This window comes from Bison bison, unplaced genomic scaffold (assembly GCF_000754665.1).
Source record: "Bison bison bison isolate TAMUID 2011002044 unplaced genomic scaffold, Bison_UMD1.0 scf7180017864492, whole genome shotgun sequence".
NCBI lineage: Eukaryota > Metazoa > Chordata > Mammalia > Artiodactyla > Bovidae > Bison > Bison bison.
Window position 1 is genome coordinate 6,904,415 of NW_011495051.1, and position 16,819 is coordinate 6,921,233.

The window sequence follows — 16,819 nt, forward strand, 5'->3', positions numbered from 1 at the left end:
TAAGCGCATGCTTCCTCATCTGACCATGGGTATAATACTAGGACCACCACTGGAGGTGAAGGGAGGCTTCAGAGACATCATGAATGCCAAGTGGCTGGCACAGGGCACGTGTGATAAGCACATTAGCTCCTGTTACTGGGGTCTCCGTCTTTGTCTTCAGATGGGCCATGTCCTCCAAGGGAGTATGTGGGAGCTTATCTACTCAGCCTTGGGCGTGCTGGCAGGAAGTGCTGCCATTGAGCGAGCTGGACACACTGTGGACAGTACAATAGGGAGAGATGGGGAGAGCTGAGCTGGTCAGGGAGTGCTTCCTGGAGGCGGGGGCATCTTGGCTGAAACCTGGAAGAATGTATAAGAGGGGACAGACCCTGGGACTTCCCTGGCGGTCCAGTGGCTAAGACTCCATGCTCCCAATGCAGGGGCCCTGGGTTTGATCCCTGGTCAGGGAACTTGATCCCACATGCCACAACTAAGACCCAGTGCAGCCAGATAATTAAATAAAAACTTTACAAAAAAAAAAAAGAGGGGACAGACCAATGGTGTAGGAACCCAGACACTTAGAAGGAGGGGCAATTCTAGACCAGGAGGAGTGGAAACTTGGGTGGGAGGGGGGAAGATAGAGCTTCTGCTTAGTTGGCTGGATTTTTATCTGCCAGGCTTGGTGAGACTGTGGAAAGTGGAAAGGGATTCTTGCTGGGCTGGTTCTGGTCAAGTTAAAGAGCATGGTTCCCACCAAAATTACCCTCACCTCAGATACCAGATGAAAGCTTGGGGGTTCTCCAGGCCACCTGCACTCCTGACTGGCTGGCTACAAATCTGGGGGTTATCACAACCCCCTCAGATTTAGTTGCTTGCTAGAGAAGACTCTGATGCTGGGAAAGATGGAGGGCAGGAGTAGGAGGAGACGACAGAGGATGAAATGATTGGATGGCATCATTGACTCAATGGGCATGAGTTTCAGCAAACTCCAGGAGAGAGTGAAGGACGGGGAAGCCTGGCAGTCCATGGAGTCGTAAAGAGTCAGACAGGACTAAATGACCGAACAACAACCTATGGCTCATAGAACTCAGGAAAATGCTGTGGGACAGTGGGCTTTATGATAAAAGATGTAAGTCAGGACCACTCAGATAAAGAGCCGCGTAGGGCGGGGGCCAAGAGCGGACTGGAAGACATGGCTCCTGTGTCTTCTCTCCGTGGAATCAGGATACATCGCAGCACCATCCTGGCATATCAATGTGCCCACCAGCCAGGAAGCTTCTCTGAGCCTTGGTGAACAGAGTTTTTATTGGGGTTTCATTATATCGGTGAGGTTGATCAAGTCATTAACCACATGACTGAACTCCATCTCCAAACCCCCTCCCCTGTTTGGAGACCAGGCTGAAAGTCCAACCCCTCTAATCACACACATGGTCTTCCAGTAACCAGCCCCTATCTCAAACTATCTTCTGTCTTAGCATAAACTCAGGTGTGTTCCAAGGGCTTCATCAATAACAAAGACATTGCTAACACGGATTTTTCAAGGATTTAGAGGGAAACCATGAACAGAATTCGAAAGAAATTATCAAAATGGGGAAAATATTTGTGACCTCATTGACAAAGAGTTCATATCTTTAATACAAAATGAGTATGTATCTATGTCTCCTATGAGTAAAAGATATATGTCCTCACACAAAAATAAGCAAGGGATATAAATAGCCAATTTTAAAAGAAATAGAAAAATAGAAAACATAAGGGGAAAAATGACCAACTTCACTCAAAACCACACCAAAAGGGAAAAAAAAAGGCAAATCAAAATGAAATAGAATTTTTAACTTATCAAATTGGCAAGTGTTTTGCTTGTTTCTGTTATTTAATTACACACAGTGTTATTCAAGAGTGCAGACACATGGATGTTATTTTTCATGGTAGGTGAGTCCTAAACCACAGTCCTTTAATAACGTATATCCAAAAAAAAAAGCTTATAAAAGCTTTTACTGTTTCAGCCAGCAATGGTAGCTCTAGAAATTCATCCTAAGGAAATGATCAGAGATGTCACCAAAAGATAAATGATTGAGGAAATTCAGCACAGCTTACTAACAGTAGCTAACAATGGAGAATTAAATACTCAACACATTCGATTAACAACTCTTTCTTAAATAATAAGGAAGCTGGCAAGACACCCAGGGTGTAAAATTTAAAGAGGCACTCACCCTCTGGGGGTGACTCTGCCCTGGCATGGCCCAAAGCAAGAGTTCCTCTCAAATTTTGCATCCTGGCTGCCTCCCTTCCTGAATCCTAGTTCTGGTGGCCACAGGAATCTCAGGAGTGAACTGGTCTGTGGGTCTGGGAAGCAGAGGTGGGGTGGGGTGGGCATCATGGCTCCCAGGTGTGCTGGGTGCTGGGCAATTGGTAGCCTCCACCTTTTCCCCTCCTAAGAAAAATGCCCACCACGGCACATGACCAGACGGTTTCCATTTTTCATGTCCCATCCAACCCTGAGTATTCATTGGAAGGACTGATGCTGAAGCTGAATCTCCATTCCTTTGGCCACCTGATGTGAAGAGTCATTGGAAAAGACCCTGATGCTGGGAAAGATTGAAGGCAAGAGGAGAAGGGAGCTACAGAGGATGAAATGGTTGGATGACCTTACCAACTCAATGGACATGAATTTGAGCAAACTCTGGGAGACAGTGAAGGACAGGGAGACCTGGCGTGCTGCCGTTCATGGGGTCGCAAAGAGTCAGACATGACTGAGCAACTGAACAACATCCAATCATCAAATATTTAGAGAGGCTTTCTCCATGTGGAAGGAGGCAGTTTGCTGTCAATTCAGGGAGGTCCAAGAGGACAAGATGTCTGCGGATAGAGCTGACCCCTAAGGGCAGCATGGAGCAGTGGTCAAGAACTTGCTCAGATGGCCTGGGTTCAAATCTCGGCTCCACCTTGAATCAACTCTTAAACTTGGGCAAGAACTCTCACCTCTCTGAGCCTCTGTGTCCCATTCTGTTAACTGACATTGATGTTAACACCACCCCCACCCCACCCCCGCCACTTTGGCTTATGGAATGATTAACTAAGATCTCCCAGGCAGGGCACTTCAAACAGTGCCTGGTATGTTCATAAGTGTTCAGTAAACTGTTACTATTAAAGACCCGAAGGACCAGGTTCCTTCTCTGGTTTCCCAGAACTCACTTTCTTCCTTGGCTTGGAAGCGTCTGAATACATGGATGCTTTTGTAATTACAGACGATTCAGCCTTGCATGAGAATTAGAATTAAGGCTGCATAACGTTTCTTCAGTTGGTTTAGTTCTTTGGGATGACCCCCTGGCACACACAGGGCACTTCCGATGGATTTTTCATCTGCCAGAGGTACTGCTGGGATTGAAATAAGCTATTTAATTTGAAGGGTTCAGTGCAAACTGAAAAGACGTGGTCCCTGGTTTAAAAAGTGTCAAGATTTTCAAGACAGGAAGAGCAGAGCATTAAACAGAGAGCAGGACCTTCTGAGGGCTTCCCTGGTAGCTTCAATTCAGTTCAGTCATTCAGTCGTGTCCGACTCTTTGTGACCCCATGAACTGCAGCACACCAGGCCTCCCTGTCCATCACCAACTCCTGGAGTTCACTCAAACTCACATCCATCGAGTTGGTGATGCCATCCAGCCATCTCATCCTCTGTCGTCCCCTTCTCCTCCCGCCTTCAATCTTGCCCAGTATCAGGGTCTTTTCCAATTAGTTGGTTCTTCACATCAGGTGGCCAAAGGATTGGAATTTCAGCTTCAGCATCAGTCCTTCCAATGAATATTCAGGACTGATTTCCTTTAGGATTGGCTGGTGGATCTCCTTGCAGTCCAAGGGCCTCTCAAGAGTCTTCTCCAACACCACAGTTCAAAAGGATCAATTCTTGGGTGCTCAGCTTTCTTTACAGTCCAACTCTCACATCCATACATGACTACTGGAAAGACCATAGGTTTGACTAGATGGACCTTTGTTAGTAAAGCAATGTTTTTTAATATGCTGTCTAGGTTGGTCATTGCTTTTCTTCCAAGGAGCAAGTGTCTTTTAATTTCATGGCTGCAATCACCATCTGCAGTGATTTTGGAGTCCAAGACAATAAAGTCTCTCACTGTTTCCATTGTTTTCCCATCTATTTGCCATGAAGTGATGGGACCAGATGCCATGATCTTAGTTTTCTGAATGTTGAGTTTTAAGCCAACTTTTTCACTCCCCTCTTTCACTTTCATCAAGAAGCTTAGTTCTTTGCTTTCTGCAATAAGGGTGGTGTCATCTGTGTATCTGAGGTTATTGATATTTCTCCTGGCAATCTTGATTCCAGCTTGTGCTTCATCCAGCCCGGCATTTCGCATGCTGTACTCTGCACATAAGTTAAATAAGCATGGTGACAATACACAGCCTTGATGTATTCCTTTCCTGATTTGGAACCAGTCTGTTGTTCCATGTCCAATTCAAACTGTTGCTTCTTGACCTGCATACAGATTTCTTAGGAAGCAGGTCAGGTGGTCTGGTATTCCCATCTCTTTAAGAATTTTTCACAGTCTGTTGTGATCCACACAGTCAAAGGCTTTGGCGTAGTCAATAAAGCAAAAATAGATATTTTTCTGGAACTCTCTTGCTTTGTTAATGATCCAGTGGATGTTGGCAATTTGATCTCTGGTTCCTCTGCCTTTCCTAAACCATCTTGAACATCTGGAAGTTCACAGTTCACTACTATTGAAGCCTGACTTGGAGAATTTTGAGCATTACTTTGCTAGCATGTGAGATAAGTGCAATTGTGCAGTAGTTTGAACATTCTTTGGCATTGCCTTTCTTTGGGATTGGAATGAAAACTGACCTTTTCCAGTCCTATGGCCACTGCTGAGTTTTCCAAATTTGCTGTCATATTGAGTCACAGCACTTTCACAGCATCATCTTTCAGGATTTGAAATAGCTCAACTGGAATTCTATCACCTCCACTAGCTTTGTTCGTAGTGATGCTTCCTAAGGCCCACTTGATTTCTCATTCCAGGATGTCTGGCTCTAGGTGAGTGATCACACCATCGTGATTATCTGGGTCATGGAGATCTTTTTTGTATAGTTCTTCTGTGTATTCTTGCCACCTCTTCTTAATGTCTTCTTCTTCTGTTAGGTCCATACCATTTCTGTCCTTTATTGTCTTTGCATTAAATGTTCCCTTGGTATCTCTTGGTATCTCTAATATCTCTAATCTGGTAGCTTAGGGGTAAAGAATCCTCCTGCCAATGCAGGAGATCCAGGTATGATTCCTGGGCTGGGAAGATCCCTTGGAGAAGGAAATGGCAACCTGCTCCAGTATTCTAGCCTGGGAAATCCCATGGACAGAGGAGTCTGAAGGGCTAAAGTCCATGGGGTCTCAAAGAGTCAGACATGACTTAGTGACTGAAAACCAACAAGGACCTTCTGAGTAGGGGACCTAGCTGATGGCTTGGGTTACATGTCTATGAAGCCGGTGGTGAAGGGAGAAAGCTGGCGCTGGGCAGTGGTCTGGGGTCACTGCAGGGGATACTGACTCAGGGACTAGAGAAGGGGAACAAGCGTGAGTGGCCCATTAGATGTGTAGATATGCTTTCTGGCATGACCTTTGATGTGAACACATTTTGATGAGAACCCTACATTTTCTTATTCTATTTCAGTAGACGTGCCATCAAATATTGCAAAAATCATCATCGGTCCCCTCATCTTTGTCTTTCTCTTCAGTGTTGTGATTGGAAGTATTTGTCTATTCCTGAGAAAGAGGTGAGTGTGGTGATGTGCTGGTAAGTGGTTAACAACCAGCTCTCTTGGGGAAAAGTATGCCTACATGTGTGTTAGTCGCTCGGTCGTGTCCAACTCTTTGCAACCCCATGGACTGTAGCTTGGCAGACAGCGCTGTCCATGGAATCCTCCAGGCAAGAATACTGGAGTGGGTAGCAATTCCCTTCTCCAGGGGAACCTTCCTGACCCAGGGATCAAACCCAGGTCTCTTGCATTGTAGGCAGATTGTTTACCATCTGAGCCAACAGGGAAAGCCATATGCATTATGATAGGATTTAATTTATCCATTTTTTTTTAAACATGGATTTGATTTCTTAGTTTTCAGTTCACAGCAAAACTGAGGCAAAAGTATAAGAATTTCCCATACACCCCTTGACCCATGCATGGTCCCCTATTATCAACATCAGTGTTCTAACTGATAAACCTACATCCATACATTGTTATCACCCAAAGTCCATAGTTTATATTATGCTTCACTCTCGGTGTTGTGCATTGTAAGGATTTGGACAAATAATACAATGACATGTTTCTACTGGGGCTTCCCCAGTGGCTCAGTGGTAAGGAATCCACCTGCCAATGCAGGAGATGCAGGTTCGATCCCTGGATCGGGAAGATCCCCTGCAGAAGGAAATGGCAACCCACTCCAGTATTCTTGCCTGGGAAATCCCATGAACAGTGGAGCCTGGTGGGCTACAGACCATGGGGTCGCAAAAGAGTCAGGCATACAGCTTAGCGACTAAATAACTACCACAGTGCAGTGGCTCATGAACATATAGTATTTCTGCCATATGTATGCAACCATCTAAATAAAGAAGGTAACAGAGATGGACTGAAGAGTGTAAGATACAGTGTGATAATTAGGAAGTGGCCAGTTTTGAGTATGCATTACGTTTGCTTTGAAGATAATATATTTAACTGTAGGGTTATGTGATTTAATTTTAAGCGGTGGTTGTATTTAACAACTGGCTTGCAAATTTCCTGAAAATTCAACAGTTGTTTCTCATAAGCTAGAATGAGATGGTTTCAGAACAGCAGCGGGTGAATAGTTTTTAGATGTTATGATGACAGCCATAAATTATAGTTTATGGGTAAGCTGTTCCACGCTGATGCACTTAAGTAGCCATCTGATGGGCTTCTGCTAAAAAAAATTAAGATCCCCCACCCTCACCACAGACTGTATCCAGGATTATGTGGCTGCTGTTAATAAGGGTAGCTGTTTGCTCTGGGGAGGTTATATCCTCCTGCTAGACACCCACAGAGTCCTGTGAGTTTATCAAGATGGAATGTCTCCATTCTTCTCATCCAGGCAGCCAGATGGGCCATTGGGACCACTGTATGCTTCTTCAAACCCAGAGTACCTCAGTGCCAGCGATGGTGAGTTCTATCCCTTTGCCCGTGGATGACCAGAACCCCTCTGTTTGGTTTCCTTTGCCATCTCCATCAATTGACAGTCAAGGGTTGGTACCCTGAGGGGCTGAGAAGAGTCTTCTTGTTCCCTTGAGTTGGCACACCTGCCCCTTGTGCAGAAACCCTGTTACCAGGAGCAATTAGACACCTGCCGTCTGGCACTTGTTTGGATGGGCTGATCTAGATGATCTAGATGTGCTTGGGCTGGGCTGAGACACCCTCAACTTGGTGCTGCAGCTGTAGAGATACAGAGCACGGGTCCTGTGCTAGAGAGCGTGCCAAGGGTCAGAGCCAGAAAGTGGTGACAAAACAGGCCATCCAAGCTGGGAGGTGGAGTCAGAAGCCAAGATGGGAGACTGGAGATGAGGGATGGGGCAAACGAGAAGCAAGGACCAGATGGGGAATACGGGAGGCTGGGTGGGTACCACCAGCACCTCTGCTGCTGGCGGCCACTGAATATGGGTGAGATGCTGATGCTGGTGACAGGAGCATAGGACCGATGACCATGTTCCCTTGACTGCACCAAAGGGCAGTGAGTGACCCTTGTAGATAAAGCTTTGGCTGTTCCTTTAGACACGAAGGCAGCTATTGCATTTCAACCTTCTAAAATGCTTCATGCAGCAAAAAAAAAAAAAAAATCAAAGAGCGACTTTCAAGGCATGAACACTATTGCATGGCAGGATGCTGCTTTGGGAGACAGGGGTGGTGTTTTTAAGGATACCTGGGATTCATTTCAAAGAAGTCTGATAAAACATGCAGATATGGAAGTGAATGTCATGAGGGAAAAAGGTAGACTCATGGAGCCTGGAGAAACAGGAGGCAGGCCCACACGGGGAAGCACCAGGGTTGGTCAGGAGGCAGAGGGAGTGGGAGAAAAATATTAGTAAGAGGCTTTATTGTCTTTTCCATGGGAAAGGTGAGGCAAGACATAAGAGGGGCTAATTCAAGCTAAAACTATTTCAGCAGCATCTGGGGCATATGAGCTGTCCCTGGTTGTCTCCTAACTGGACCTGGGATGATCAGGGCAGGGGGATGGTGCCCCAGAGTGTGAGAGCCTGATGATGGAGGGGGTTAGGATGTGGGCTCTGGATTGGCTGTTTTGCATATGAAAGGTGGACTCTCGGGCATTTCATTTACTCTCTGTGTGAATTGGCCACCCCCAGGAAGGGCAGTCCTTCCAGCACCAGCAAGACCTCAAAGCATCAGAATAGGGAACCTAGACAAGGGGGTTATTCCCAGTGGGAATAGGCACAGAGTCTAGGAGCAAGAAGGGGTGAGTGTTGATCCAGAGCCTTTCTCTCTGTTTGGCAAATGGCATTGTTAACCATGTCAGAGATGGGAAAGCTGAACCCCAGGGCTGCCATCAACCCCCACAGTGTTCTGCTTCCACTCTATTATCCTGCTTCCTTCTGGGGTTGCAGCAATGGCTGAAGGCACAGAGGTGCTCAGGGAAAGCTGGAAGTTGCAGCTCGTGGGTCTTTAAGGCCAGGAAGTTCTGGGCCAAGAGATACAGAGGGCAAGATCCAAGCTCTGGGATCTTGGGGGCTGGGAGAGGGACTCCCCAGTGAGTATGTGTAAGTTCATTTGGGTTCAGAGCTCTTGTATGATCCAATGTCCTTGCAAGAGCCATTGGTGATGGTATTGTGTTGCTTAGACTGCTGTACTCAGACTGGACGGCTTAGAAAAGAGTTTGATTTCGTCACAGCCCCAGAGGCTGGAACTCTGAGATCACGGTGTTAGCAGGGTTGGTTTCTCCTGAGTCCTCTCTCCTTGGCTTGTAGATGGCCATCTTCTCCCTGTATCTTCCCTCTGTGTGTATCTGTGTCCTAATCTCTTCAAGGACTCCAGTCAGATTGGATTAGGGCCACTCTAATGACCTTATTTCGGAGAAGGCAATGGCACCCCACTCCAGTACTCTTGCCTGGAAAATCCCATGGATGGAGGAGCCTGGTGGGCTGCAGTCCATGGGGTCGCTAAGAGTCAGACACGACTGAGCGACTTGACTTTCACTTTTCACTTTCATGCATTGGAGAAGGAAATGGCAACCCACTCCAGTGTTCTTGCCTGGAGAATCCCAGGGACGAGGGAGCCTGGTGGGCTGCCGTCTCTGGGGTCACACAGAGTCGGACATGACTGAAGTGACTTAGCAGCAGCAGCAATGACCTTATTTTACCTTGATCATCTCTGTAAAGATTCCACCTCTAAATACAGTCACATTCTGAAAAACTTGGGTTCGGACATCAACATATAAATGTGTGAGGGATACAATTTTAGCATGCAACAGGTGCAGAGGAGGGCAGGAAGCATCATGGTTTTTCTTAAGACTGTGTATTTGTCTGCAAATTATTTGCCACTGTGTAACAAACAACTCCAAACTTAGGGGCTTAAAACAACCACTATCTATTGGCTCAAAGTGTGGTGGCTTTGCCAGCTGGGCAGTGCGCAGCTGGGTGGTTTTTCTGGTCTCACTCACATGGCTGTAGCCCTTTTGCAGGTCCACTGGCACTGAGTTGTCTTGAGTGGGCTCACTCACCTATCTGGTGGCAGGCAGGCTGGGTGTTTCCCCTTCCTTTTGGTACTCTGCAGAAACAACAGGCTTAGATGGGAAGTAGCATCCTTTGGTAAGGGGACTCTGAAATCAGACAGGTTTCAGGCTCAGCTTGGCACGCTATTGGCCAGGACCCTGGACTGATTATGGCTCCTTCCTGAACCTCTGTCCATCCTGTTGTTGGCCCTGTGCCCACTGCCCAGCACAAGGTCTGGACCCCAGGAACCACTTAGTGAACATTTACAAGGAGGAGGTTGGGTGGGAGGTGGCCAGGACCCCGGAAGGATCTGCTGAGGGTGCTGTGTAGATAAGTGAGGAGTAGTGTTTCCATGCTCTGTGTATGTGCCGGACGAGTGGGAGGTGCCTCGAGAGAAGATCACACTCCTGCGAGAATTGGGGCAAGGCTCCTTTGGCATGGTGTATGAGGGCAACGCCAGGGACATTGTCAAGGGTGAGGCGGAGACGCGCGTGGCAGTGAAGACGGTCAACGAGTCAGCCAGCCTGCGAGAGCGGATCGAGTTTCTCAACGAGGCTTCGGTCATGAAGGGCTTCACCTGCCACCATGTGGTAAGTCCCCCTGCTGGCTCCGGGAGCAGACAAAGTCTTTATTTTTTAATTTTTATTTTAGTTTTTTAAAATTTTAGTTGGAGGATAATACAATACCATGTGCAAAATAGACAGCTAGTGGGAAGCTGCTATATAACACAGGGAGCCCAGCCCAGTGCTTTGTGACCACCTAGAGCCTATATATACTTATGACTGATTTGCTTGTCGTGTGGCAGAAACCAACACAACAGTGCAAAGGCTTCCTTAACACGCATTCTCTCATCCCATCTCCTCCATCCTTCCTCTTAATGCATAGAGCTTGAGGATGCTGGGTGTGGACCTTCTGCCCAGCCCCCACTCTGCTGAGCATCCCAGAGGTGGCCCTTCCCTTCTCATTTCTCCAATCCCATCCTTTCCCACCTCACCTAGAGTGAGACCCTTTCGCTGTCCCATCACTTTCTAGAATCTTCTATCTCTTCCCTCTTCCTGGCTCCTATGTAACCTTTAAACACTCTGGTCCACCCGATCCCTGCTCCCCACTCCCCAGTCAGCACAGACTCTCCCTGCCTTTCTACTCCTTTAGTTTTTCTTGAGCCTGAGTCCTTTCATCCTTGCCCCAAGCATATTCTTGGAGCACCTGCTCTATATGAGCTCCATTCTCTTCTCTGAGATGCAGCGGATGTCTGTCCTCCTGGAGCTCCCAATCCAGAAGTGGAGACAGAATCTAAACCCAGCAAGTTAATGATGTCATCCCATGAGGAGACGATGCTATGGCAACAGGGGAGAGGAGGGCGGAGCTGGGGGTTTGGGAAGGCAGCAGTGGCAAAGGTATATTTGAGCAAAGACTCCAGGATGTAGGGACTGGGTTGAGGGACAGGTGAGGGGACAGAGCATCAGACAGAGGGAACAGTTAATGCAAAGGTCTGGAGGTGGGCTCAGAGACACAAGGGTTTGCCTTGGCATGTTGCTGTTTGGGAGCAGCCATTTATTCACTTCTTTAAGTAGTATTTGTGCAGGCCGCTGCAGGAGATGTTGCAGGGACAAGGTTGAATGAACCACTGTGATTCTTTTGGCCCTTGTGCAGCTTGCTTTTTTTTTGGCCTCGCCCCATGGCTTATGGGATCTTGGTTCCCAGCGCAGAGTCCTAACCACTGGACTGCCAGGGAATTCCCTGTGGCTTGCAATTTTCATCTGTACCATCCAGGACAGTGGAGCTTCCCTGATAGCTCGGTTGGTAAAGAACCCACCTACAATGCAGGAGACCCCGATTCGATTGCTGGGTCGGGGAGGTCCACTGGAGAAGGGATAGGCTATCCACTCCAGTGTTCTTGGGCTTCCCTGTGGCTCAGCTGGTAAAGAATCCGCCTGCAACATGGGAAGCCTGCATTCGATCCCTGGGTTAGGAAGATCCCCTGGAGAAGGGAAAGGCTACCCACTCCAGTATTCTGGCCTTGAGAATTTCATGGACTGTGTAGTCCACGGGGTCGCAAAGAGTCAGATACGACTGAGGAACTTTCACTTCATCCAGGACAGTAGCCACTCGCTCCCTCACCCCAAATCCAACAAGATGTTGACCTTGGTGTTTCTTCGGGCTTCCTACAGGCCACTCAGGACCAGTGTGCTGGGTGTGATGTAGGTACCAGACAGAAAGACCCAGGTGGGTGGACATCTTCTCACAGACCCTCATTCAAGAATCTGCCCGGCCCCTGCTTATTCCACAGGTCCGCCTCCTGGGGGTGGTGTCCAAAGGCCAGCCAACGCTGGTGGTGATGGAGTTGATGGCTCACGGAGACCTGAAGAGTTACCTCCGTTCCCTGCGGCCTGAGGCTGAGGTGAGCTGTCTCCAGGTACCTGGCAGGGCACCCAGCGCTCCTGGGCCTCAGGCACATGTGTGGCTGAACATGCCCCCCCTGTTTCAACTTTAGAATAACCCCGGCCGCCCTCCGCCTACCCTGCAAGAAATGATTCAGATGGCGGCAGAGATCGCCGATGGGATGGCATACCTGAACGCTAAGAAGTTCGTGCACCGGGATCTTGCAGCCCGGAACTGCATGGTTGCCCACGACTTTACAGTCAAAATTGGAGGTGCGTCTGGCTTTCTGCCTTGAAATGTGTGACCCAGGCTTTTTGGCTTCGGTTGTCTATAGTGAGCACTTCAATCTTTTCTAGTAGTGGGAAGGGGCACGGTTTGGGATGGGGGCTCACCCTCATGCTGTGGTTTAATTGCATTTGTTCTTTACTTCATTCATTCACTTCTTTAAGTAGTATTTGTGCTGGTGGCTGCAGGAGGTGTTACAGGGGTAAGGTTGACTAAGTCACCATAATTTTTCTGCCCTTGAGAAACTTGCAATTTTTGGCCTGGACACATGGCTTCTGGGATGTTGGTTCCCAGCTCAGAGTCCTAACCACTGATTCCCCCAGGGAATTCCCTGCAGCTTGCAGTTTTTATCTGCACCAAGCAGCACAGTAAAATAAAATAAATTCAGTAAAAGTAAATAAAAATAATTTAAATTCAGTAAAACAAAATTTAAAAATTCAGGAAAATAAAATTAATTCAATAAAATAAAATAATTAAAATTCAGTGAACTAATTTAAATGAATTTAAATTCAGTACAATAGAATGAGGTTAATTCAGTAAAATAAAATAATTAAAATTCAGTGAACTAATTTAGAACTTCCCAGGTAGCACTCAGGATAAAGAACCCACCTGCCAAGGCAGGAATCATAAGAGCTGCGGGTTCGATCCCTGGGTTGGGAAGATCTCCTGGAGGAGGAAATGGCAACCCAAGCCAGTATTTATGCCTGGAGAATCCCATGGACAGAGAAGCCTAACAGGCTACAGTCTATGGGGTCACAAAGAGTCAGACACGACTGAAGCGACTTAGCACTCACACATGAGGAGGCTGAAACTCTGTCTTTTCTGTGGGGTGTGAGGACAAGGGGTTGTGAAGCGAGGACCCAGCCTTTGGTTTCTGGCTGCGCAGCTAGGTGGGTAGTGGGGCCAGATCCAATGGGGAGCAGTAGGTTGGCTGCAGAAGGTGAAAAGTTCAGCGTGGGTTGCCTATGAGGTCGTAGGTAGGAAGGAAGTTTTGCTAAGATTGAGATCCCCATGTTGCAGGTCAGAACATCGCTTCTTTGCTGCTTGGTGGTTCTTTTCTTTCCTTTTAAGTGGTGACCCACCGCCCCCCCTCCTCTGAGTACCCTCAGAATCCACTCTCACTGTATTTGGCTGTGATCCATGTGAGCTCACACCTGGGGCAGGTGAACTCAAGAGCTCTGCCAAGGCTGGGGGAGTAAAAACGGCAGACAGCTGGGTCACAGCTGAAGGCTAAGAGCATGTGAACTGTTTGTTGTCAGACTTTGGAATGACAAGAGACATCTATGAAACGGATTACTACCGGAAAGGGGGCAAAGGTCTGCTCCCTGTGCGGTGGATGGCACCTGAATCCCTGAAGGACGGAGTCTTCACCACCTCTTCAGACATGTGGTGAGTTATGTGTGGGCTGGCGGAAAGAACACTGCACTTGAATTCCAGGTTGCTCTGATACTATGACCAGCAAGAGAGGAGTCACTTAAAAACTGACTTCTTCATGGCTTCTCCATCAAGGAAAGGAAGGGATAGCATGTCTGGGGAACCCTTGCACAACTGCTGTGACATTCCAATGAAGATTAGTCTTATAGGAATTTCTGAACTGCAGCATGAACTGTTTAGAGAACTGGCCACCCAGGTTCTAGTAAGCCAAGAAAGGGTGTGTGTGTTTATTTTAATGGCTTCATTGTTACTACTCCCAACTGTCATTGGCAGGTCTTTTGGTGTGGTCCTTTGGGAAATTACCAGCTTGGCAGAACAGCCTTACCAAGGTCTATCAAATGAGCAGGTGCTGAAATTTGTCATGGATGGAGGGTACCTGGATCAACCTGACAATTGTCCAGAGAGAGTGTAAGTGTAGAAAGGTGGTGTAGTGTGTGGGGTGCTTATTCAAAAGTCTGTGCCTTTTGCATGGATACTCGTGTTTGCATATTGTATGTCTATGTGTGTTTGTGTTTGCAAGTTTTATCTTTGAATGCACATTTGTGTTTTATATGATGTCTGTCTGTGTGTTTTTGCTTGCCTTTTGCATGCACACTTGGATCTGCATGTTGTGTCTACATATTACTACATGCTTGTGTATTATATCATTACATGTGTGCTTTATTGCCTTTCATATCTTCGGAAGGTTGTAGAGGAAACTGCACAGCAGTGGTTATTTGGGGACTAAAACTGGAGCGCTGGGGTGGAGACTTACATTTAACTACATATTCTTATTATATCTCATTGAAAGTGGAAAAAAGAATTCACAAATTGTAAACACCAAAACTTCAGGGGTACGTACAACATATCCCCTTCCAATATTTGTCTTAAATTTTTGTTGCAGGAGCAGATGTACAACACAAACATGAAATGCACATCAATAAACACTTGCAAAATTGTCCAGCATCGTAATAGTCCAATAAATGTAAAGTAAAATGAAGGAAAGTACTATTTTCCTAATTAGCAATAAAAAGAAGAGAGGGAAAGAAGGAAGAGTTATGATATTCACTGCTGTCAATGGAATGGCTAGATAGTCATTCATATCACTCTATTGTAAGAATTTTTTGTTTGTTATCATTTAGTTGCTAAGTTGTATCCAACTGTTTCATGACCCATGAACCTCCAGGCCCCTCTGTCCATGGGATTTCCCAGACAATAATACTGGAGTGGGTAGCCATTTCCTTCTCCAGGGGATCTTCCTGACCCAGAGATCAAACCCAAGTCTTCAGCATTGGCAGACAGATTCTTTACCACTGAGCCACCAAGAAAGCCCATTATAATAATAGCTACTCACAGAAATTTTATTTAAAGTCTCCAAAAAAAAAAAGAAAGAAAGAAAGAAATGATCTAAACATCCAACAATATGAGAACTGGCAAGTAAATTTATAAAATAATCAATAAAGTAATTTGATAAAATAATACACTATAGTAATTGACATTTCAAATGATGCTTATGAAATATTTTGTAAGTCAGTGGTCTAGCTTATGTTAAAATGCTAAGTGTAGTAAATGTGTATAAATTGCATTTCCGAATGTATCCAGACAGAAAAGATGAGATTATATCTGAAGGAGAGCTGTATGCAAGCTGTATTTTCACTATATTGTTGGGTGTTTTCTACCTTTCTACAATAAGCATTTACTATGCAGTGCTTATTGCATGTAATATTTCTTTACCAGTGTTTCCGCAAAAAAAAAAAAAGTTTGCCTTCCTGAAAAAAATGCATGGAAGAAGGCCATTTTGATGCTTCATCCTCACAAGAATAAGAGATCAGTTTAGAAAACCTAATTTGAAGAAATCTCACATGTAAAAAAGTATGAAGCAGAATTCCTTGGAAACTCTGAGCAAAATATTTCTAAACATTGCTCCATGAAGTTTCTTTCCTGGCTATGTCAGGAGGAAATTAGTGCCCCTAGGGTGGGGGCCTGCCAATTTTTCCTCTAAAGGGCCATATCGTATTTCCAGCTTTGTGGGCCTGGCAGTTCTCTGCCTTGCAGTTCAAATCAGCCAGGGACAATGCATAATTGAATGGGTGTAGCTACATGCCAATAAAACTTTATTTACAAAAACACTTGGAGGACCAGATTTGGTCCACGGGATGAAGTCTGTCAACTCCTGCCCTGAAAGAAGTTACAATAGTGAGAGGAAGAGGTAAAATGGAAATCCTGAGCCCCTGGGTCCTATCCTAAGTAAAGTCAGAGTCCCCTGCCCCCTCCTCTCCTCCCCTTCTCCAGAGAGTGGGGACTGGGCTTGCAGAACACCTGTTCAGAGCTGGCCCTCTATGGTGGGTCCACCCAGCTGCCCTCATTCTGAGCAACAATGTGTATATAAAATGATGAACCCACAGAAATAGACCTACAGACACAGAAAACAGACTTACGGTTACCAAAGGGGAAAGGAGGGGGGAGGGATAAAATAAGAGCTTGGGGTTAATAGATTCACAGTACTGAATACAAAATAGAAAAACAAGGACCTACTGTATAACACAGGGAACTATATTCAATATTTTGTAATAACCTATAAGGGAAAAGAATCTGAAAAACAGTTATATATATATATATATATACGGACTTGACCAACATGTTTGTTTCCATAACATCTTACAGAAAAATCTGAACGAACTTTTTGACTAACCCAATATATCTGAGGGTTTCCCTGGTGGCTCAGTGGTAGAGAATCTGCCTGCCAACACAGGAGATGTAGGTTCGACCCCTGGGTCTGGAAGATTCCCTGAAGGAGGCAATGGCAGCCCACTCCAGTATTCTTGCCTGGAGAAGTGGATGGACAGCGGAGTCTGGGGGGCTGTAGTTGTGGGGTCCTAAAGAGTTGGACATGACTTAACGACTGAACAACAACAGCAACAAAAATATATATCTGAATCCCTTTGCTGTACATCTGAAACTAACACAACATCGTAAATCAACTCTAATTTAAAAAACAAACAAAAAAAGATGGACCTGATTGGTCTTCACCAAGTGGCAAT

The 16,819-nt window shown here is 46.1% G+C and overlaps 1 protein-coding gene across 2 annotated transcripts in view; it reads left to right on the forward strand.

Annotated features, from left to right (window-relative positions):
* Positions 1-16,819, forward strand: part of INSR (insulin receptor) — a 146,565-nt gene that overhangs the window by 124,538 nt on the left and 5,208 nt on the right. For both annotated transcript variants that reach the window (XM_010828303.1, XM_010828304.1), the window contains 7 exons: positions 5,646-5,748; positions 7,073-7,140; positions 10,044-10,288; positions 11,989-12,099; positions 12,193-12,352; positions 13,625-13,754; positions 14,073-14,207. In XM_010828303.1, the coding sequence (XP_010826605.1) occupies positions 5,646-5,748; positions 7,073-7,140; positions 10,044-10,288; positions 11,989-12,099; positions 12,193-12,352; positions 13,625-13,754; positions 14,073-14,207 (952 nt within the window). The remainder of the gene's footprint in view (positions 1-5,645; positions 5,749-7,072; positions 7,141-10,043; positions 10,289-11,988; positions 12,100-12,192; positions 12,353-13,624; positions 13,755-14,072; positions 14,208-16,819) is intronic.